Here is a 23,856-nt window from a genome sequence, read left to right on the forward strand (position 1 = left end):
AGATTAGGTACACAATTTTGAATAAGTAAGAATTCACCAGGCAAATAAGAGAGAGGAAAAGACCTTGCAGGTATGAGGAAAACAAGGATAAGGCCACAACCTCACGACTTCTGGGGATTTGAAATCTCTTGGTGCTGGTGTTACTTAAAATGTGAAAGTGAGCAGCCAGGTCTAGAGAGGAAGGTGTGGTACCAGCCCCCAAGGTGGTCCCCAGTGAACCGTGTAGCAGTCAGCCGAAGGGCGCTGAGGCAAAATACCAGAAATCAGTAGGTTTTTATTTGGGGTAGAAGCTTACAGTTAATAGGCCATAAAGTGCAAGTTATCTCCCTCACCAAGTCTGTTGCCACATGTTGGGGCAACACGGCTGCCAACATCTGCCAGGGCACAGCTTCCCTGGCTCCTCTCTTCCCGGGGCTCGTTTCTCTCCAGGCTCAACTCCTCTGTCTCCTCCACAAGGCCAGCAGTAGACCATCAGGTGAATGGCTCTGTCTCTCTCTCTCTCCGAGGCTCGATTCTCTCCAGGCTCAGCTGCTCTGCATTCTCCCTTGTGTTTACTTCCCAGGCTCCAGCTCAAAATTCCAACCTCCCTTCTCTGCATCCTACTGACATGGCCCAATCAAAGCCTGAATCATCATTTAATCAAGTAAAAGTGAAACCTCTGAATCCAATACACTCTGATATGCCTGGAGGGACAGGCCAGTTTACAGACATAATCCAGTATCTATTTTTGGAATTCACAAACAACATCAAACTGCCACAGTCCTCACCTCTGACATTGCCTGGCTCCCCCTCGTTCTGCATTGGGGTAGCCCATGTGACCACAAAGTGACTGTAGAGGTGACGGTGTGGGCTCCTGAGTCAAGGAAGACCTCACGAGTCCTCCTCGCTTTCCCGCGTCACCGACTCAGGGGGCAGCGCCCTGTCATGAGGGCAACTGGGCAGTCCTAGAGAGTCCACTTTGGATGCCGTTGCCAACAGCAGCACCCACCTGCCACCATGGGCGTGAGCCCCTGGGCAGCCAATTTCCCAGCCCGTGTCGAGCCTTCATTTGACCACAGCCCTGGCTGACGTGCAGACTAAAATCTCGTTAGTGATCCCGAGGCACAACTGCTCAGCCAAGCCATTCCTCAATTCCCGACCCACACAAACTGTGACATAATGAATGCTTCTTGTTGAGGTAAGTCTCTTCGTTTGGAAATGTTTTCATTTCCTAGCTGCTAAAACAAATATCATACATTGGGTTGGTTTAACAACGGCAATTTATTGGCTCGTGGTTTCAGAGGCTAAAGGCTTGCCTCCTCCCAGGGCAGGCATCTTGGGCTGGCAGCAATCGGTGGGGTCCTTGGCCTTTCTGTCACATGGCAACACACGGGACGGTGTTTTCTCCTTTTTCCTCCGGGTTCTGTTGCCTTTTGGCCCCTCATCGTGGATTCTCTGACGCTCGCTCTGTTCAGCGAGGACTCCAGGAATCCCACTGAAGCTCAGCCTGGTTTAGTTCAGCCACACTTAGCTTGGAGGGCATCGTCCTGACGAGTCTTATTTAAAATGGGTCCACCCCCACTGAGACGTGGACCAAGACCAAGACGTGTCCACACTCGGGCACACGATTCAGTGCACCGCAGGGGGTGGTGATTCGTTACTCAGCAAGGATGACAGAGAAGGCCGAGGTCCGCTGCGAGCTGTCGCGATTGCTCTGTAGCCAGGGGCATCGTCTGCCGGGTACCGGCAGGGCATGGCTTGCGGCTGAATCGTGGCCCTGTGTGGAGAGCAGGCTTGAAAAGGATGAAAAGGTGAAAGCCTGACCCAGGTCAGGGCGCTGCAGGTGCAGACGGGCTCACAGGTTTCCAACTCGAGTGCCCGGGCAGGCGGTGGGCCGTGGGCTCACAGGTTTCCAGCTCCCCCAGCAGGCAGTGGGCAGTGCACAGAGCCTGGGGATGGAGGCGTGGACTGGAGGGTGGAGAAGCAGAGTTCATTCCTGTGGGCACTGGATTCGAGGCGCTTGTGGGTGTTCAGGTAAAGGAGTCCAGGAGGAGGCAGGAGCTGCCTGAAAAGCTCTTTCCTTATAATGAAATGGATCCACCTAATGGGCACCAGGTAACACAGCAGTGGGTATTTTTGATGCCTGACCTACAAACAACCTAGAACAAGGTTGTGTTTGGAAAAATACCACCTCCTTAAAGGCAGCTGGATGTGATTTCAGGAGAGTGGATGCCTAAATAATAACGTTAAGTACGGGTGTCTAGCCCTTCCTGCAAGTCCTTTCTGATGAACCCCAACTGGCTCTCGCTGGTTCTCTGCTGGTGATACCGCACCTCTCCCATCACGTATTCCTTTAAATCAGTGGTTCTTAGCACTGGTTCTGCATTTGAAGCACCTTGAAAATGAGAGTTAAGTGGATTGATTTTAAATTACCTGACATATATAGATATTAGTCTCCCCCTGCTTAAAAACTGAGACAAGATCCTGTCTTTCTCTTCCTCTCTGGGACCGAAGGGCTCCTCTCTGTGAAAGGGTTTTATGAAATGCAAAGCTTTATTTAAATGGAAATTATGACCTTTACCTGTAACTTCAGGAGAAGTCAAAGATCTTTTTATTTTTCAATTTTTACCATGGAAAACATCAAGCATATATAAAAAATTTAAAAATCACGTCTTTAATGGGCCATCACCCAGCTTCAAAAATATCAATTCATTTTTATTTATAACTTCACCCACTGCCCCTCTCACTGAATTATTTTAACAGATTATTCCATGCATAAATATTTAAGTATACATTTCTAAAGGATAAAAAGATCTTTTCAAAAACATAACCACAATACTATTATCACACCTAAAAAAGGCTTATAGTAATGCTTATATATCAAATATCCAACCAGTATTCACATTTCCCCACCATCTCACTTTTTCTTTATTTGTTCACATTAGGATCTAAATAAGGTCTAGTTGCTTCAATTAATGTGTCTTCTCAATTCTTTTAATTTATATATTGCACCCCTCCATCTCCTTTTCCCTTGTAATTCATCTATTGAAGAAATCAGGTCATTTGATCTGATCCCCTTCAGTTTAGATTTCATTGATTGTCTCCTCCTGGTTTTTTAAAAAATATTTTATCTTTTAGAAGTTTTACATTTACAGAAAAAAATGTCAAGATAGTACAGAAAGTTCTCATATACCTCAACCAGTTTGCCCTATTTAAAAAAAAAAGATTTATTTATTAACACCCCGCCCCCCACTGTCTGCTTTCTGTGTCCATTCGCTGTGCGTTCTTCTGTGTCTGTTTGTCTTCTCTTTAGGCGGCTCCAGGAACCAATCCTGGGACCCTCTGGAGTGGAAGAGAGGTGATCATTCTCTTGCACCACCTCAGCTCCCTGGTCTGCTGTGTCTCTTATTGTCTCTCCTCTATGTCTCTTTTTGTTGCATCATCTTGCTCTGCCAGCTCTCTGCTCGGGCCGGCTTGCTGCGCAGGGCAGGACTCCTGCATGGGCCAGCTCACCACGCAGGCCAGCTTGCCCCCACCAGGAGGTCCTGAGAATCAAACCCTGGACTGCCCATATAATAGATGGGAACCCAATTGTTTGAGCCACATCTCAAGTTTCCCCGGTTATTAACATACATAATATAATTATTAACATCTTACTTTAGTATGGTACACTTGTTACAATTAATGAACCAATATATTATTACTAACAGGAGTTCATTTGCTATTCAGATTTCCTTAGTGCTTATCTGTTGTCCTTTTTCTGTTCCAGGATCTCGTCCGGGGTCCCAAGTCCTATTAGCTGTTATGGCCCCTTAGACTCCTCTTGAGTGGGGCAGCAGGAGAGTTTCTGTCTTTCTTTGTTCTTTAGTTTTTAGGAGATCTGGTGAAGTATTTTGTAGAATGTCCCTGTTTTGGGATTTGTTTGATGTTTTCTTCATGATTAGACCACAGTTACATATTTTTGAGAGGAAGACTATATAGGTATAAACTACAATTTTCATCACATCAACCACCTCATATCCAGGGTACATTCTATTAATGTAATTTATCATTGTTGATTTTAACCTTGATCACCTAGTTCTGTCAGGTTTCTCCACTGTAAAGTTACTCCCCAACCCTGACCCCACCCACCCTTTCTATTCGGTACTTTGGAAGGAAGTCACTATGCACACCCATACTCAGGGAGCACACCACGCTCAGGTTTATGCTTCACCTTCCTGAGGGCAGCATATCGACGTAAATTATTTTGAGTTATTCTGCACAGGAAATTAGTCTCTTCTCCATTTATTCACTCAATCATTTATCTCTATCCTCATGGCCTGGGACTCGTGGGTATTTATTTTATACTTTGCGTTAAAACCAGTACTACTTTATTTTGTTGCTCAAGTTGCTCCAGCTTGGGTCACTGGGAGCTTTCCATTGGCTCCAGCGTCCCTTTGACATACCTCCATCATTGTTTTGTTTTGATGTGTATATTCCTTACTTTCTGGCACTACAAATGCTCCAGGCTCATTTTGTTTATTTCCTGCCCCAGTGCTAAAATCAGTCATATCTCCAAAAAGCCCTGGTTCCGTTGATGGAAAATGGCATTAGAAACCAAGATCTGGGTGTGAGGTGTGCTCGTTGCGAACGGACAACTTTGCTTCTAGGCCTTCTCAGTTGATAGAGCAAGGAAATGTGCGTATCCTAACCCACACAAATACACCTATTATCAATATTTATATAGATAACCATCTCAACCTCTATTAACCGAAACATGAGGTCACACTAATGTCTCCAACTCCAATCCACTACCACAGTGGGTTAGATCAGTGAGCCTCTTCCTGCTATAGTCATACCTTGACACTCGACTACTTTGAAGCTTGTCGAATTTGACACTCGATGCACTTTGATGTGAAAATTTTGTCTCAATACTCGTCATTTGTTTGGTGTTTGATGTGTGAGCTAGAATTTGTTGGTGTCAGTTGCCTCGCGACTCACTGCCCTTTTCCAGCCAAAACAAAGGATCATGCATTAGTCACACGGTAGCTCTTGTCCTGTGCACATCCCATTGCAGTCTTATATTAGCTTCATTTTGTGGACATTTGCATTTTTTTTCTCATCAAATAAGCAGTGACAGCGCTGAGCAGAAAATAAAATTACTTCGCACAACCACTGAGCAAAAATAAATAACAGGTGACTGTGAGAGCGGTATTCGCATTACTGATCTTGCTAGGGAATATGGTATGCCTCCATCATCATTACGAATAAATAAGGGATTAAAAAAAGGCTGATGTTGCAAAAGGAGTTAAAGCAGGAACCAAGCAGTGCTCCCAAACACTTGAAGTTGAAAAGCTGTTATTAATTTGGGTAAACAAGAAGCAGTTACCAGGTGACAGTGCATCCGAAGCCATGATATGTGAAAAATCGAAAGTGTTGCATGTTGATCTTTTGAAAAATGAACTGGAACCGAGTGTGAAGTTTTTAAGGCCAGCCCCATCTGGTTTGCTAATTTAAAAAGAGGACTGGCATCCACAGTGTCCTGAGGTATGGCGAGGTAGCCATAAAAAGGCTGATGATACATTTGCCAGTGTATTTCAAGACTATGTAGAGGCTGAGGATTTTATTCCCCACTAACTTTTTACCTGTAATGAGACTGGAGTTTTTTTGGGGAAAAAAAAATGCTGAGTAGACTCTACATCACAAAATAAAAGGTATCCATTACCAGGCCACAAATCAATAAAAGTCAGGCTCACTCTACGGTGTGGGAATGCTAGTGGGGACTGAAAACCCGTGAGTTTTCAAAAGGCATAATATCATAAGCAGCAAACTCCATGTGATGTGGAGGGGAAACAGCAAAGCTTGGGTCATGAGACAACTTTTCACTGAGTAGATAAATGAAGTGTTTGGTTCCTCAGTGAAAAAATATTTGCTGGACAAAGATTTGCCTCTGAAAGCTCTCCTACTTTTCAACAATGTACCTGCCCACCCTCCAGGCTTGGAGGAGCTCAGTTTTATCAGTAAAATTCCTGCCCTCCCAACACTACTTCTCATCCAGCCCATGGAGCAGCAGGTCATTTCAAACTTTGAAAAGTTGTTCACCAAGGCACTTTTCTATCCCAGTTGACCCCTGCAGAATTCTGGTAGGAGCATTTCAATGTCCTGCACTGACTTAACCTTATTGATAAGGCCTGGAACGAAGTCAGCATGGAAGAACTCATGGCCAGAAGCTGTGACCCAGACAGACTTTGGAGGGTTTGAGGCTGGCCCAAGCCTGCAGGTGCAGAGGGTGCAGCTGTGCAGGACGTTGTGTCTTTGGGTCAGTCCAGGGGTCTGGAGGCCGATGCTGCTGATGCTGAGGAGTCAGTGGAGGAACATCGTTGAGGAGCTCAGCCCTGAGGAGCTGCAGGAACTGCAGAAGGAGCACCATCAAGAGGAGCCGAAGAGATTTCTTCAGGTGGAGAGAAGGGAGGATGGTCCCAGTTCCTTGATAAAAGAAATGTGTGGAAAATGGGCAGAAGTTCAAAACGTTGTGGAGAAGGACCATCCAGACAGAGCTCTGACAAGCAGAAACGTGAGTTCATTGAATGACCAAACAATTTCACACTTTTGAGGAATTCTGAAGATAGAACAGTCCTCACTGGATAAGTTTTTAGTGAAGGTGACAGAGTGTGTGGGAGCCTGTGGTGCAAGTTGGAGCCTGTGGTGCAAGAAAAGAGAAATCACACTGGAAGTGCAAGTGCCTGATGTTCTCCTGGAGGGGACTCTCCTTCTAGCAACTCTCCATGTACCTCTCCTCCTCACCACTCTCCTCCCACCATCCCATTAGGCCACGGACTCTTCTCAGTACAGGAAAAGTGAAATTTTCATGCTATTTAATCTAAATATTTAATCTAAATATTTATTAATTTTTAGGTTTATTTCTCATGTAAAATAATGATTTACAACCCTATCTTTTTATATATTGCCTTAAAAATGTGCACTCTCTTTGGTTCAGGAATGCATTAGGTTTATTTACAATATTCCTTACGGAAAAATTTGGCACTCATTGTTTTTGGTGCTTGTTGTGCCTCCTGGAACCAATTAAAACAAGTACCAAGGTACCACCATATTTTAAAAACATGTTCCTTTGCATTTCTTATAAGTTGGATCTAGATTCACGTTCAATTTTTGGCAAGAATATTTCTCAGCAGGTGGTCAGTTCTCCCATGAGGTGCATAATATCTAATTGTTTTTCTTTTGGTGGTATTAGCAGCCACTGACGATCATTCCCAAGGAACCACTAGTTCTTTAAGGTTTAAAAACTGGTGATGTTTCCATTGGCTCTCCAGTTCTTCTTTAATTAGCTGGAAAACTTCTTTAAAAAGAAACTTTACCCACTATTTGGTAGTCCTGAGCCCATATAAGAAAGGCAGGATAAATGCTTAATTCTCTCCTTGTTATCTTAAAAATAATGAGCTGGTCCCCTAGCATCCTCCAATGCTGACCACTGAGTTGGTTATTTTTCTTTTTTTAAGTGTCACTGTGGACTCGGAGCAGCTATTCAGGCACATGGCATTGCTCAGCTCTCCCTTGACCCTGGGCAAGCAGCCCCTAAGGGTGGAATGAGGAGCGGAGGCTGGTCTCTCCGGGCAGAGGTAAAGAGCAATTTGGCGAGAGATGCCAAGGTGGGGAGGCAGTGTCTTGGAGGCTTCCACGGTTGCTCATTCTGAAAATGCTCTGGTCTCCAAGGTCAGTAAATCATATATGGCTCATTTCCATATTAGCTATGGCCTTGATTTTATAGAGCTCTTCTTCATGTTGCTTTAGAAATCGTTAAATCCATCTTTAAAAACCTTCTCAGGAAATCAGGAAAGAAAAACAGAACAGCCTGAAGCACTGGAAGAAGTGTTTGACGCCAGATCCCTAAAGGAAGCTCATCCAGGAGAGAAACCCAGTCAGTCACATTTGGAATGTTAGGAGTGAAAGGCAGGACACTGGTTCTCGATCCCAGCTACTCAGACTCAACTTAAACACATTTTTAAAACCACCTAATGTCCAGTGCCGCCCCCAGGGATTCTGATTCAAATTGTCTGCGGTGGGACTATAGATTTGGCATTTTTTAAAAGTATTTAGAAAGGTGATTCTAAAGTTTAACCAGGGACATTTCCAAGCACCCAGAAATCTAGAGGACTAATGACAGCTGGTGGATGCTGCCTCTGCCCTGCTGCTCACACAACGAAGTTGAGAAGGAAGATGCCAGGACGTTTATCTCCCTTGGGGTGCTCAGGCCCTGATGAGGGTGGCTGGGTTCCAACCTTCGGGTCTTTAACATAGCCTGCACCCCTGCCCCCACCCTCGACTCCAAGAATGGCGACATTTACTGTAAGCCAGGCACTGTCCTAAGTGCTCTGAGCCTCTCACCATCACTAAAAAGTTGGTATCATTATCTCCATTAAACGGATGAGCAACTGGGGATGTGAGAGTCAAGTGAATTGCTAAGGTCACAGGCTGAGGTCACAGGCTGTGCCTTTAGGCCAAGGCCCTCTCAAGGAGCTGTCTCCCTCTCTTTACATAACAATGACTCCTGGTGCAGGGGCGTTGTGCAGAGTGCCGGGGCTGGGAAAAGGCGAGGGGCCCTGACCTGGCTGGAGCGGGGATCTTGAATCCCAGCTCCTCCGCTGGAGGCCCGTGCAGGGGCCCCCTGGCAGTGGGGTCAGCCACCTGGATCCCGAGTCTCCTTCACAGCTCCAGTGGTCTGAGAGAGTGTGAGAGCAAAGCCCCTCTGGGGCTTCTTTGAAGCACCACTGTCCCCTCCTCACTCTCCATCCTGTGCCCCCAGGGTTTCACACACAGCTCCTTCCTTCACTCTTCCTGTGACATCTGATCCTGCGACAGCTCCATGCCCCACTACCGGCAACGGAGGCTCATACCCAGCTGCCCAGTGCCTACTGCCACTCCACTCCTGACTAGAACTAACCTTAGCACTGGCCACCTCTCTCCTATGATCTTCACTCAAAAAACGGCCCACCGTCCACCCAGGCCAGAACTGTGACCTCGTGCTAGCCCCACTTCCCCACCGTCCAGTCAGCCTGAGTCCCCTCCATCCCACCGCTCGAAAACAGCTGTGTCCATCCCATTGCCCTAGACTCGGCCACATCGCCTTCCTTACCCCCGACTCCGCCCCGGTGTGAACCCAACAGACCAAGCCACAGGTAGTGCCCGGAAAACCCCACGCTGCTCCCTCGGCCCCAGGCCTCGTTCCTAACTACATCCTGCCCACGCTCCAACACCCAGTCCTCCCCGCTTCCTCCGCACGGCCCGCGGGCGCCAAGCGAGGACGCGGCCCCGCTCAGCCGTCCTGGCCCGGGCCGCGGCGCCCGCCCCGCTCCAGCCCCGCCAGGCCCGGGCCCCAGCCAGAGGCCTCGACCTCCCGGGAGTCCGCGGCCGTCCGCCATTTCTCAGCGGTCCGCAGTCATTGTTCACTTCCCAGGAGTCGGCGATTTCCCAGGAGTCCACACTCATCGCCGATTTCCCAGGAGTCCGCAGTCCTCGCTGACTTCCCAGGAGTCCACACTCACGGCCGAGCTCCCCGGAGTCCGCAGCCAATCGCCTTCCCCGCCCGCTGCCCCGCCCCCGCCGCTGCCCCGCCCCCGCCGGCAGGCCCCGCCCCCGCCGCTGCCCCGCCCCCGCTTGCAGGCCCGGTCCCGCCCGCTGCCCCGCGCGGCGCGCCGCCCTAAAGCGCCCGGCTCCCCCACTGGGCCCTGCGGGCATTGGTTCCGGCGGCGCCGCCAGGCCGAGGGCCCGTTGGGCCTGTGGGGACGCCGGGCCATGGCGGAGAGCCGCCGGGTGGAGCTGGCCGAGGCGCTGGCGCTGGGGCCCGGCCGGCGGCACGCGTGCCACGCGCTGCTCTACGCGCCCGACCCGGGGCTGCTCTTCGGCCGCATCCCGCTGCGCTACGCGGTGCTGGTGAGGAGGGGCCCGGCCCCTGCCACCCCCCACCCCCGTCTGCGCCGTGCCCCGCGCCCCGCCCCGGTCACCCCCGCCGCGCCCCGCCAGCCCCGCTCTCTGCCCCGCAGATGCAGATGCGCTTCGACGGGCGCCTGGGCTTCCCCGGCGGCTTCGTGGACGCGGGCGACGGCAGCCTGGAGGACGGGCTGAACCGCGAGCTGCGCGAGGAGCTGGGCGAGGCGGCGGCCGCCTTCCGCGTGGGGCGCGGCGACCACCGCAGCTCGCGCGCGGGCCCGCGCGTCGTGGCCCACTTCTACGTCCGCCGCCTGACGCTCGAGCAGCTGGAGGCCGTGGAGGCCGGCGCCCCGCGAGCCCGCGAGCACGGGCGGGAGGTGGGCGCCCCGGCCCTGCCCTGCCCCGCAGCCCCAGCCTCCCCGGGGCGGTGACTGCTGCCCTCTTTCCCTGGGGCAGCGCCCAGCCCGCCTGCTCCCCTGCCCACCCCCACCTGCTCCCTTCCCACCCCACCTGCTCCCCTGCCCCCACTGGCCTGCGCCCCCTGACACCCCCCCCACCTGCTCCCCTGCCCCCCAACTGGCCTGCTCCCCTCCCCCCCCCCACTGCCCTGCTCCCCCTGACCTCCCTGGCCTGCTCCCCTGACACCCCTCATCCGTCTGCTCCCCCTGCGCCTCCCCCCCGCCCTGTCTGCTCCCCCTGTCCCCCCACTGGCCTGCACTCCCCCTGTCCCCCCACTGGCCTGCACCCCTTGACCTCCCTGATCTGCTCCCCCTGCCCCCCACTGGCCTGCGCCCCCTGACACCCCCCCCCCGCCTGCTCCCCTGCCCCCCGTCCACCTGCTCCCCCTGCCCCCCAACTGGCCTGCTCCCCTCCCCCCCCACTGCCCTGCTCCCCCTGACCTCCCTGGCCTGCTCCCCTGACACCCCTCATCTGTCTGCTCCCCCTGCGCCTCCCCCGTCTGCTCCCCCTGTCCCCCCACTGGCTTGCGCTCCCCCTGCCCTCTCCCCGGCCTGCTCCCCGTGTCCCCCCACTGGCCTTCTCTCCCTACGTCCCCCCGCCTGCTCCCCCTTCCCCTCCTCTCACCTCCACTCGCCTGCCCCCCAGTGCTCTCCAGACAACGCCAGGTGGGAGCCCTCGCCCCGGCGTCTTGGGTAGCACCTGTGGTCTGACACTGTGAGGAGGAGACTTGGCACATCGGCTAGCCGAGCGGAGGGACAGATTGGGCTTAGAAGTGATTCTCAGATTTCGGCCATTATCAGAGCGGTCTGGGGAGTTTATTAGAACACTCATTACGGGGCTTCGCTCCCGCAGTCGCCGTAGGATGGGGTGGGGCTCACGAGTTCACATTTTTCACGTGTCCCCAAGCATGCTGCTGCCCAGGGCGCCGCACCTGGCGAGGGCAGGCACATGGCGTGGGACGGGCTCAGGGCTCAGGGGTGGTGGAAGGACTCGATTTATGGAGGGGACGGCAGCCTTGGAGCTCGTCCTAGATGCCAGAGGGACGCCCCCGGGCCTCCTGCTGGGCTAATAGGAGCGAGCTTCCTTCCGGAAGGACCTTGCTGGAGGAGGGCGGGGCGGCCCCTGGCTCCTGCTAGCCCCGTCCCCTTCCCTTGGCAGGTGCTCGGCCTGGTGCGGGTGCCCCTGTACACCCTGCGGGACGGTGTGGGCGGCCTGCCCGCCTTCCTGGAGAATTCCTTCATTGGCACCGCGCGGGAGCAGCTGCTGGAGGCGCTGCAGGACCTGGGGCTGCTGGCGTCCGGCTCTGTCCCGGGCCTCCAGAGCCCAGCGAGTCCCTAGATGGCCTCGGGCCGCCCGGAGCCCAAGCCCAGGACCTTGGTACCGGGAGGAGAAGGGCCCTGTTTCCTCTCTGGGGCCCGGGAGTCGGCGACGATGACAGACTGAAGTGTGTGTGCGCTGTGTTCTGAGCAGAGGGCCCCCAGCTCCAGGCATCTGGGCCGAACATCTGCGGGTCATTTCAGGACGGCGCACACCCTCAGCCTGCCTCCCTACAGGAAACCCTCAGGGGGCCGGTCGGAGGGAATGGGCATCTGTGTGTCCCCGGGGCACAGCCCGGACAGCTCATCCTCACAGCCTGTGGCCAGGCCCCTGTTCACCTGGGAAGAGGCGGCAGGAGGAGAGATCAGAGCGACTGCGCTGCAGCTGCCTCTGCTTGCATGTGCCTCCTGGCAGCCGGTGCAGTGGGCGTGCTCATGCATTCACTCATTTGTTCATTCACGTTAATTTTCCGTGGAGGGGAGGAGTCTCACCTTGCTGTGTCATCCCTCAACATGGTTTACTCTTCCCGTGAGCCGTGAGAGCTGTGTCGTTCTGGGGTCTGTTTGCCTCCAGGACAGTAGTGGAGGGAGGGACTTGATGCCCGGTCAGTCTCCTCTTCCTCCTCCCTTTACCTTACTGCCGAGCAGAGGGAGCGGGGCGGTCGCCTACTCAGGGTTTTCTTGACCTTGTTAGAATCAGTAATCTGGGTCGGGAAGATGGGAGGCTTGGTGTGAGTCCCCAGGCCCCGCTTTCTGCCTTGAAGACTCTGAGCCGAGCACTTGACCCGCTCTTATCTGAAACCCTGGGTTGGTGGCTCCTGGGGCGAGGGGTCAAGGAGCAGCGCTGGGCTCTGGCTTTGAGTAGAGCACCGGCAGTTTCAGGACGGCTGCACGGCTGCTCGGTGGACTGTTTGTTCCTTGGGGGTGAGTGGCCTGAGCCGTCTCCCCCCAAACACACACCTATGCCTTCCTCAGCTGATGGCAGGATGTTCACACTTACCAATTCTTTACTTTTGTGTCGTGTGCGCCAGCCGCTGGTGCTTAGTCAACGCATGTGGACCCGGTGTTATAGACCAGCGATATCGACCAGACTCAGATTCTGGATAAAGTTCCAATTGAGAGCTTTATTAGTCGCGCGGCGACTGCCTCGTCCTACGCAGAGGGGAGAGCAGCCCCGCGTCGCGGGGGGAAGTTTGCTTATATAGGCTTCTAGGTTCAGGGCGGGGGGCAATAGCTCAGCAAGCAAGCACATACAGAAGCAGGTGTTTGCGGTCAGTCAAGCGCTGGGAATTCTATCAGGGGAGACAGGCTGTCAGGGAGTTCTTGTTATTTACAAGGGTCTGAGTCAGGTTGGTCTAGGGGCTGACGACACTTTGTACAGGAGGAGGACTTGAGATAAGGCTTTACAGTCGAGCAAGCTTGTTACAGAAGCGAGATATAGGCAGTTAGGGGGCTGTGGAATTTTCCTCTCGGGTGGGGGTGGTCACAGGCCCCTACTTCTCCACACCTGCACTGTCCTGCACCAGAGCCCTTGTCAGTTACCTTAGAAGGAGCGACTCCCAAGCTGGAACACCTGAGGAAGGAGTGGCTGCTGGCTTCCCAGCTGTGCCGTGAAACAGGCAAGGGAGATGTGGAGAGAGGTTTTCCTGCATTTCCGTTGATTACACAGAAAGCACGTTTTATTCTAAACTCTATCCTAAACTGATGACTGGGGGAAAAGTAAGAATAGAGGGAAAAACATTTCATCCGTGATGCAGTTAACAAATGGCACCAGAATTTGAACTAAATTCAAAGATTCTGGACCTTGGCCCACCTCAGAGAGGAGCAGAAAGTGGGGGATTTCCTGAAAATACACTCAGTTCTGAGGAGGAGGGCTGGGACGTGGACAGGGCAGGAGAGAGGCCCGTGGGCTGAGGTGCAGCGAGCCCCCGAGGCAGCACGCGCCCCTCCTCCCGCTCCGTCCGGCCTGGCCCGGGCATGCACTGGCACTTGTGGTGCTCCAGGGCTGCAGGCAGCTTGGCCCCAGGCGGAGAGATGAAAAGCACCCCGTAGGGGCCACTCACATGGCACAGAGACAGTAGCCAGGGCCCTGGAGAGGCACAGCCAGCGCAGGAGGAGGCTGTGCCTGTGCGTTGCCCCAGCATGCTCGGCCCACGCTGGTGAGCTCCAGCCCCTCACCTGCACTGTGGTCGTTCCCCACTGACCAGTCAGAAGGGAGGTCCCTCCTCCCATGAGGCAGCCCCGGGGAGGGGCTTCCAGCCATAGAGCCTTTGAAAAAAGGTCCCAGACCCCCCATCTGGAGGCAACAGATCTACAGCCAGTTCCAGGTGGGCTTTAGGTGAGGCCACGGAGGGCCGTGGGGGGGATCACGTCCCCACACCAGGCGTGTTGAGGCCCGGCCCATCCTGTGGGTGTGACCCCCGTATGTAAAAGGCCCTTGGGAGGTGCTGCTGGTTGAGGCGCCCACACTGAATGGGGGGCCCTACCCAGAGGGCTGAAGTCCTTGGGGAGACGCCACGGGGGCAGCAGGAAGCTGGAGGTCAGCGAAACGAGGAGAGAGAGCCGAGGCCACTGTGCGCGTTGCCCTGTGTCAGAGAAGCCAGAGGAGCCCTCGGTGGCCCCCGGACGCGGGCCCGGCGGAGCAGCCCCAGCTTAAGCTGAGCCAGGAACCTCCTGTGGTTGCCAGCCGTGGGGTGGTGTTTGCTTTAGCAGCCGGCACTAGACGAGCCACCCTCTGCTCGTTTGGGGCAAAAGAAGTACAGTAAGTGCCTCCAGTTGAGTAAGCAGAAAATAATATTAGGCCTATTCAAAAATATTACAAAATAGAAAAAGGAGTGAACGCTGGATATAAATGGTAGAAAGCTCACCCTGGAGATACAGTCTAACAAACAGAAGCCGTGTTTGCTCAGGGGATTTAAAGAAACATGGACTCTGAAATATGAGATGAAAGATTAGGTAAGATACAGAAACAACTGGCAGCACCAAGGAAAGGATGGAAAGAAATGGGTATCTCTATTAGAGAACTTAAATTTACCTTAGGAACAAAGACATTGTCGTTGGGTTAACTATTAGCCTTAAAAACCACCTAGAAGACAGCGCAGAGCAGGGAAAGTGAGCACTGCGCGGTGGGCAGAGATCAGGCAATGGAATTCCGAGGACCATCAACTGATAGAATGAAAACACAAGCAGGGCATGTGTGAAAGGAACGGCATTGGTGAAAACAAATTTCCTTGAAAGAGACCCCAACGTGCAGATAAGAAGGGCTCATTGTGTTCAGAAAGAAAAATTTTAAAAAACAAACATAAAAACCATTTAAAAAAATTCATTTCAAGTATATTTGTAAGGTAGGAGAATCGAGTCACTTACAATGGGAAAAAACCTTTATATCCACCCAAACTGACATCCAGGTACAAAGCATGGCTATTACCCAGGCACTCAGGCTGGGAAATAACAGAAGTGTTTCTTAGCAATGCATGAGGTGAGTCAAAGAATTGATCAACAGAGTGACGAAGTAAGAACTAGTTGTCAGCATTGACTCCTATTATATACAAATTTAGTGCTAATTAATTGCTAGTGATAACTGTAAAACAGTGCACGTTAACCAGGTGAAAGAATACATGTATAATGTTGAAGGAAATAATATATAATTTGATTAATATGCTAGTCCAAAATCCTAGATCATTCCAATAAAACAGATGGGAGGAAGCAAAAAAATGTGCTCATTTAACTGGGGAGTCAATAGATACTATTTGGTTTCTGAAGTTGATAAAGCTCTTAGATTGGATTAAAGAAAATGAAATTTTACTACGTCAAGGGACATGCCAAGCAGTGTGATTCTGGTTGAATATGAAAAGATGGCAAAGTGTGCCAGGAAGTGTCATAATATCAAATTTTAATGTCAAAAGCTTTAAGTAAAACTAAAAATTCTTTCATTGATTGAGAGAGAATCCACTATGATCACAGTAAGAATTTCAGAATATATACAGCAAAATCTACTCAAAATGGAAGGAAAAACTGACAGGATAGTACTGGGAAATCACAAACACACTCTCATGTTTGGAAGATAAAATGCCAGTGTGTAAGTGGATATCAAAGAGCTGAAAATGATAATGATGACGGTGACAACAAACTTTTTGGGGGGGTGTTTACGCTGTGGCAGACTATTCTAGCTCTTTACATGTATTAACACAATTTGTCCTTAAAACAACCATGCAAGGTAGGGTTACTGTTATCACCACATCACAGAGAGAAAAAGTACTTAGGCCCAGAGGTCAACAGGTAATTAATATGCTTTGTGTAAAAAATAAATACATCTGTAACTTCAAGTAGAGAATGTACCTTTAAGAACCCAGGAAATATTTACCAAATTAGTCATCAATTAGGCCTTATGAAACCTTAGTAAATCGTGTCCTGTCTTCTATTGCCCTCTCCAAAATGATAGAATACGCAGCATCTTCTCTGACCACATTATAATAAAACTAGAAATAAGTTTTGGAAATGTGCACTGGGAATTCTCTCCATTCTGCTTTTTCCTGTTGCCTGAATCTTTTACAATATGTGTATATGCTACGTTTATAAAATAAGACTTTTAATTAAAACAAAAAAGGAAATTGTTGGGGAGTGGATGTGCTTTGTGGGATCCTGCTTCCCATGTCTGGGGTCCCAGGTTCAATCCCTGGTACCTCCTTAAAAAAAAAAAAGGAAGTTGTCTTTTTTCAGTGAGTTACGGAAACCCAACCAAATAATGTGAAGAAACACGAAAAGGGTTCAGACGTGCTGCCCTTCTAGGGGAATGCTGAGATAGTTGGCTGAGCTGCCTGAAGGCCTTAAGTTCTCCAGCCCCAGGTGGGAAGATCCCAGCGGAGCCCTGATCGGACAAGTCTGGGGGTGAGCCCCTGGGGTCCTCTGTGGTCCCTGGGCTGACATGACTGGGTGGCCGACCCCGAGGGCTGGGGCGCGAGGCCCGCGCGGGGCAGGGGCGCGGGCTACGGGGCGGGAGCAGGGCTCCGGGCCAGCGGCAGTGGCACGTGTGGCCCGAGCAGCCCCGGCTGACGGAGCTTCGACCCGACGGTCTGCACGAGCTGGACGTGGCCAGCGGGACACCGGCAGGACTTACTCCTCCAGCGGCGCTTGACCTTTGCTAACCCGCGCCACCTCCCCAAGCAGGAGTCTCCCTAATGGTGGCCCTCCACGGTGGAGGGACTTCAGGCACCTCGCTGGTAAGACGCCGCCGCTGTCACCTGGCTTTTCCGTTAGGTGTGCTTGTACCAGGACGTGCCGAGAAGGCCCCGTGGCTTCCAGCCCGACTTCCGACCTCGTGTCCCTGCGAGAGGCTCGAAGCCGTCAAAGCCGGGCCGTCCCTTGTGTCAAGCGCCCTGCACTGCCCGAGCCCTGGGGAGTCAGTGCCCAAAAACGGTCACATCCTCTGTCCTCACGAGCTTACCTCGAGGGCAGCCGTAGAGGAACACTAAGTTACGAGGAATCACAAACTCACAGCTTCACGGGGAGGGGAATTGGACGCAATCTTGTGATAGGGGAGCAGCAAAGTTCTAGACGATGACGTGGGCTAAGAGGTACTTCAGCCTACTTGGGTAACTCAGCCTGCCTCAGGGTGTCACAAAATGTTGTATAAAGGGGTACCGGGTCTGAGAATCCTTGCTGCACGTGCCCGCACCTCCTCAGCACTAACCTGGCAGGGTCAAAACCAGGTCCCGCCTTGGAGGCTCACCTGTCTCTTACCTCAGGTGGCTCTGGTGGGAATGAGGCTGCCAGGAAGACCCAATCACAAGTTAGGTGATTTTTTTTGGTAAAAAACGCAGACATCTATGGCTTCAAGTTGCAGAATGATGCAAAAGAGCTGGATGTTGTGCAGAAGTTTTAGGTATATTTAAATTGCCTATTTTCCTTTCTGTATATGTGCAAGTATGATCTCTGATAAAAATCCATGTCTAAAGTCTAAAAGATCTTTTTCAATCTGTAAAAGATTGTGGGAAACAGATGTGGCTCAACCAATTGGGCTCTCGTCTACCACATAGGAGGTCCAGGGTTTGATGCCCAGGGCCTCCTGGTGAGGGCGAGCTGGACCACACAGAGTGCCAGCCCACACTGGAATGCTGTCCTGCGCAGGAATGCCCCTGCGTGGGAATGCGCCCAGCATGGGAAAGTCACCCCATGCAGGAATGCTGGCTAATGCTGAGAGCTGGTGCAGCAAGATGATGCAACAAGGGACAGAGGAGAGAAAATAAGAAGACGAAGCAGAACAGGGAGCTGAGGTGGCACAAGAGAGTAATTGCCTCTCTCCCACTCCAGAAGGTCCCAGGATCGGTTCCCAGAGCCGCCTAATAAGAAGACGAGCAGACACAGAAGAACACACAGCATATGGACACAGAGAGTAGACAATGGGGGAGTAGGGGGAGGGGGAGAAATAAATCTTAAAAAAATATTCCTTAGTGATATGAAAGCATCGTCTTGTAACTTAAGGGGCATCATTTTCTTTCTTAAAGGCACATAAAATAATGGTATTGCCATCAATGGATGACATTCAGAAGAAGATAAGCTTCAGTTTTATCTCAAAGGCATCTGAAGACAAAAGCCCGTGGTGTACAGCAATGTCCAAGAGCGGAGGAGGGGGCCAGGCCGGTGGCTCGGCGGCCCTGCCTCGGCCGGCACAGGCACCCGGGACTGTGTGGAGACTCTGAGGTGAGGTCCCGAGGGCCAGCGGCGCGGGGCTGCAGCAGAGCAGGGACGGGGCCGTGGGCAGGCGCCGCGGCACGGAGCAGCACGGAGGTGTTGAGGCACGGTTGGGAACGGGTCCCTTCTGCTCACCTGTTCCACCAATGACCGGCTTGACCCCGAGGGGCCTACAGAGGGACTGGGTTCCTAGGAGGAGAGCCACAGATGGCAGGTGACGGTCTAAAGAGACACCCAGCTACCTGTGGGAGAGCTGCCTGGCTGGGTGCCGGCAGCCGGAGTCAGCCTCCGGGGATCTGCTGCTGAGGACGGAGCTCACGCGGCCTTCGGGTTTGCAAGAGGCAGAAGCACTTTGGGTAGAATAATCCAGCCACCTACACTGCTTCTGGTGACTCCAGCACCTTCTACTCTAAGAGCTGCGGGCTCTGTGGTCTGCTCAAGCAGCTCCAGATTTGGGAGACGAAGGAGCCGAAGGGTTTAAACTGATCACGTGGTCTGCAGGCTGCTGAGAAAATGCCGCTTTCCTTCCGTGCTGCTCGTGTGCCGCCCATTCCTGACAGCCCCACTGTTCACGCCTCTCTGCCTCCTACTTGTCCTTCAAAAATCGTCACCTGCAGGGACCGCTTCTGCCGCGCCATGGCAACCACAGCAGCACACGCCCCTGCCCAGAACTCCTCCTGGTGGCTCTTCTTGGCCCCACGAGGCCTCGGCTTTATTTGCCCGGCACCTGGCCTGTCGCCTTATAAAGCACACGCAGGGAGCAGCCCGTAAAACGTTTATTGAAGGGCTGCTTCTTGGAAAGTCTTTTTCTTTGTGGAAGTTAAACAGGTCGATGGAAGTTCATCTGGAATGTTAATTTCTAGTAGTCCTCCCCCAAAGCGTCTTTTCACGGGTGGCGAAGAGCACCGCCTGGGAGCGGAGTCTCCCGCACCCCCGGGCGTCGTGTGCGCCCTCCTCACGAGGCGCCGGCGCCCCAGCCGCTGTGGGGACGCCTGCAGGACGACCGTCCTCACTAGCCAGGCTCTCCAGGAAGCAGAAGCCAGAGGAGATCTCCGTAAGCAGGAGAGTCTATAAAGCTGCCTCGCGCGGCCCTGGGCACGCTGAGCCCAAACCCCGCAGGGCAGGCAGCAGGCAGGACCCGCCCAGGCCCCGCGCCGGGGGAAGCCACCTGTTGAGCGGAGACGAGTCCTCTCCTCCGACTTCTGAACCGCTTCTCTTTCAGACCTTCCCTGGCCGAACGAGCTGTCTCTCATTGCTGATGGCCTCGCGCCTCGGTTTCTTTTTTAATTTTTAAAAAAATTTTTTATTTATTTCTCTCCCCTCCCCGCCACCCCCCCCACCAGTTGTCTGCTCTCTGTGTCCATTCACTGTGTGTTCTTCTGTGTCTGCTTGTATTCTTGTCAGCAGCACCGGGAATCTGTGTCTCTTTTTGTTGTGTCATCTTGCTGCGTCAGCTCTCCGTGTGTGCGGCACCACTCCTGGGCAGGCTGTATTTTTTCGTGCAGGTCAGCTCTCCTTGCGGGGTGCGCTCCTTGCGCATGGGGCTCCCCTACGCGGGGGACACCCCTGCATGGCAGGGCACTCCTTGCGCGCATCAGCACTGCACATGGGCCAGCTCCACATGGGTCAGGAGGCCCTGGGATTGAACCCTGGGCCCTCCATGTGGTAGGTGGATGCTCTATCAGTTGAGCCACATCCATTTCCCTTATGTCCTTTCAAGAGCATAGATCATCCATGATTTTTTTTTTCAATAACACCCAATATCAGAATAAATAACTTTATTTATGGGCTGCACAGAGTTGTTGCTTTTTTTTAACCCAGGACCTGGTACATGGGAAGCAGGTCCTCAACCACCGAGCTACCCCTGCTCTCCTGCACAGCTTTTAAAGATAACATTGGTGAGTTGAGAGGGTCGGATTGCTTTAGTTTTGTGATGTCATTTTAAGGGATTTCAGCTCACAGATCATTGCTTCAGGTCTTTAGCGTAATCGCTGGAGGCAGTTCATCATTCACCCTGATGTGTGGGCAGGTTGGGCCTGCACGTTCATGTCTGATCGCTGATTATGCGACAAAATCTGATAAGAATCTCATGCAGAGCATGCTCCCCATGGAGCTGCGGGCGATGGATGTGTGAGGCTTCAAGCCAAGGTCACTCATTTGTGTCACCGCATGCAGAAAGATCTGGAAATGCATTCGATGTGGGGAGGGGAGAAAGCGTAGTTTCAAGGGTAAAATTTAGAGAGCAAAAGAGAAGAATTGCCAAAGGGGGGGTATCCTGCAATCCATTAATTGACAGTTACTTAACATTCTATTAACTAATTATAGTTACCGTGATAATGCCACCTAACAACGATGCATGGTCAGCAGAGCACAGAAGCATTTATTCCGCTCACGCGTCTGCCGCCAGCCTGGAGGAGCTGTTCCAGGCTGGTCTGGACTGACTCGGCCACTGGGCTTCTCATCCTCCTCGTGGGACCGCAGGCCAGCTCAGGACGTCCTCCTGGCCACCACAAGATGCCCCATGCGTCACATGGGTACTTTTCCAGCCTTTGGGCTCGTTGCACCTGCTAACATTGCACTGGCCAAAGCAAGTCACGTTGCTAAACCCAAAGACTCGAGGTGGCAGAATATACGCTGCCCGCAGACGCAAGCGAAGGCTGTGAGTGCACACGGGGAGGTGAGGAATCGAGCCCGGTAGTGTGATCCGCCCTGCGCACCACGATGTAAATCATTTATAGGCAGTGCCGCTTCTGGACATTTAACCAGTAACCATGCCCACTGGATGAACAGTAGCTTTCAATCCCCAGTCAATCAATAGGGCTAAAAACCTCCTAGTTCAGCCTGTGGCATGCAGTCTTGTCATTTCTAGTGAGAACATTCTGGGTTTTCTAAGAATGGACCTTTGAAAGCTTCTGGAATTATCCAACTGTCCCTGCCTTTGTATTTATTTTTAGTTGAGATTTGGACAAGTGTGGTTCTGACTGAATTTCTTACTAGGAAGGGGCAATTTGTTTCACATCTGTGTTTCAAGGTCATTTCTACGTCAACGATGCTTATGAATTATGTGAGCCCCATTAAGATGCTAGGTCAAATAGGGAGGGAAATTCACTGACAAACTTTATCCCAAACTGCCTTAAGCAAACCTGCCTGCTTTTTTGGATGACAGGCAAGATAGAGGACCTGGCCCTTTGCGGTCGGCCCTGCTGGCCAGCGGAGGTTGAGTGCTCTGCCCTTCCCGTGGCCTCGTTGACCTTGGTTTGACCGGCAGGTGCTTGATCTCACTGTGCTTCTGCAGCCAGAACGCCTGGGATTCCAGAGCGCAAAGGCAGTGCTCACGGACAGACCTGCTGCAAGTTCCGGGCTTGGGTTCTACTTTGGATGTGAAGGAAAATCTTTTTTGCTTAAGTAAGACCATCTCCCTTGATTATGCCACGACAGGCCCCTGTGATGAAACGCAGGAAGACAAACATAATTTTGGAAATACAAATACTTTCCCATTTGCTGGTGGGACATGTGTTATCTATGATGTAACAAGTTATGTAAGTAACAGAAGACCCCAAGCTTTTTTAGCTCACTCACCTGAACAGGGCAGGGTACACGGGCGCCACGCTCCGGCTGCACTATATATCAAGGCTGGTGTCTCTTATTCCTTTCCAGGTGTTTTAGTTTGCTAAAAGCTGCTGGCAGCAATATGCCAGAAGTGGGTTGTCTGTTACAATCAGGTCAGAAGCTCACATCTGAGGCCGAGGGCGGGTCCAAACCAAGGCCCAGGCAGGAGATGCTCTTCCCTGAGCTGCAGCTGTGGGAGGCCCCCTGGCCGCAGGCGACCCCCTGGCAGTGGGCGTCCCTGGCCGCGGGCGACCCCTTGGCCGTGGGCGATCACCTGACCATGGGCAACCCCTGGCCATGGGTGACCGCCTGGCCGTGGGTGACCACCTGGCCATGGGCGATCCCTTGGCCGTGGGCAACCCCCTGGCCGTGGGCGACCCCTGGCCGTGAGTGACCCCCTGGCTGTGGGCGACCCCTGGCCGTGGGTGACCCCCTCACCGTGGGCAACCGCCTGGCAGGGCTCCCGGGGTGTCGGCCCATCTCCCCCATCTCCTCCAGGCCTTGTGGCTAGTTCAGCTTCAGGCTGCTCTGCCTGTGGCTTTTCTCTCACCCAGTTTCCTTGATTTCAACTTCTGGAGGCTTCTCTGTGTCTCTGCAGCATTTCCCCTGTGGCTGTGGCTTTTATTCCTCCATTTATAAGGGACTCCAGGAAGAGGACAAGACCCCCCCGGTCCACGCCGCACTGCAGGGTCTACTCAAAAGGAAGTCCCTTCACTGAACCTAATGCAAAGGTCCGCTCCACAGCAGGTTCACATGCACAGGAGTGGACTGGCTTTAAGGACAGAGTCTCCTGAGGTCCACAAAAGACTCAAATTGCTGTACAAGGGAAGAGGCGCTGGCTTTGTAATGACCAGCCACGGACAAATCCCTGTGGTCAGAGAAAGGCCGCGAATCGATTGGCTTAGACCTGGTTGACCTAAAGCAATCACTGAGCCCAGGGAAATGGGATTATTCCAGTTTAACAGCTTCTTTTCAATGTGGGAGGAAAGAAAAACACAAGTGCCCAACCCAGCAATAGTGGAGAGTGGAACATTGCTGTTGAATTAAATGCGGTATTATTTTTGTCAAGTGTAAAGGGAGCAAGTTTCTTGCATTGCAATTTGCACTCCCTGACGTTGAAGGATTTATGCGAAGCTGTTGGCTCTTCCTCTGCTTCCACCCCTTCTTCCGTAAGCCCCGGAATTCAGAAATGGACTTCGCAGCGCACCAGATCCCGAAGCTAGTCTCGTGTCCAGAATTTCTCCTGTGGGTGATGCTTGCGCAGAGATAAAAAGAGCCAAATGGCTCCTCAATCTGGCATAACCATTCTGTTCTAAGCAAAAGGCTGAATATTCAAGCCTCAGCAGCAATATATCAAATGGCCAATTTTAAAAAATCATGTACAAATTAGGCTGTTCTCCAGAGGGGTCTTGAAACATCTATTTGCTGAAGTGACCGTAACATTAGCGATATGGTTAGCACTCAAGTTAAGAGCCTGCTGCGGCCGCGCAAGTTTATTTAACAGGATTCACTTGGCCAGAACATTCTGCACTGATTCTTATGGTCCTTAACATCAGTATGTTGTCAAGCCTTTTACAACTGAGGAGGCGCAGAACTCGTGACTCCTGAGAATCTGGAATCACTTGATTAACACGGTCCCCCTAGGATGCCCTGAGGTTGTGTGTGTGTATGTACGCACCCGTGAACCGTGTGTGTGCTTACATACAGACGGTGGAGTCTGCTGTGTACCAGGACCTTGACCTGAATCACTTTATTTCATCTGCCCAGTCACCTTAAATATGAGCTCCAGGAAAATGAGGCTTGGAGACAGTGATTTTCCAGAGCCACAGACTCAGAGTAGCAAAGCCATGATCTGAACTCAGGCCAGGCTCCGCTCCTT

The 23,856-nt window shown here is 52.2% G+C and overlaps 1 protein-coding gene across 1 annotated transcript; it reads left to right on the plus strand.

Moving 5' to 3' along the window:
- The first annotated feature begins 9,611 nt into the window (after positions 1-9,611).
- Positions 9,612-16,180, plus strand: NUDT16 (nudix hydrolase 16). Its single transcript, XM_058290769.2, has 3 exons — positions 9,612-9,906; positions 10,017-10,280; positions 11,521-16,180. The coding sequence occupies exons 1-3, from the start codon at positions 9,769-9,771 to the stop codon at positions 11,698-11,700; spliced, it is 582 nt and encodes a 193-aa protein (XP_058146752.1). The 5' UTR covers positions 9,612-9,768; the 3' UTR covers positions 11,701-16,180.
- Positions 16,181-23,856: the final 7,676 nt, after the last annotated feature.

Source organism: Dasypus novemcinctus, chromosome 31, assembly GCF_030445035.2.
Source record: "Dasypus novemcinctus isolate mDasNov1 chromosome 31, mDasNov1.1.hap2, whole genome shotgun sequence".
NCBI lineage: Eukaryota > Metazoa > Chordata > Mammalia > Cingulata > Dasypodidae > Dasypus > Dasypus novemcinctus.

Excerpts from the sequence above, each read along its gene's own strand:
- NUDT16 (XM_058290769.2), top strand. The coding sequence starts at position 9,769 with ATGGCGGAGAGCCGCCGGGTGGAGCTGGCCGAGGCGCTGGCGCTGGGG. Across the intron at positions 9,907-10,016 it reads CGCTGCGCTACGCGGTGCTG|ATGCAGATGCGCTTCGACGG; the intron begins GTGAGGAGGGGC and ends TCTGCCCCGCAG. Across the intron at positions 10,281-11,520 it reads CCCGCGAGCACGGGCGGGAG|GTGCTCGGCCTGGTGCGGGT; the intron begins GTGGGCGCCCCG and ends TTCCCTTGGCAG.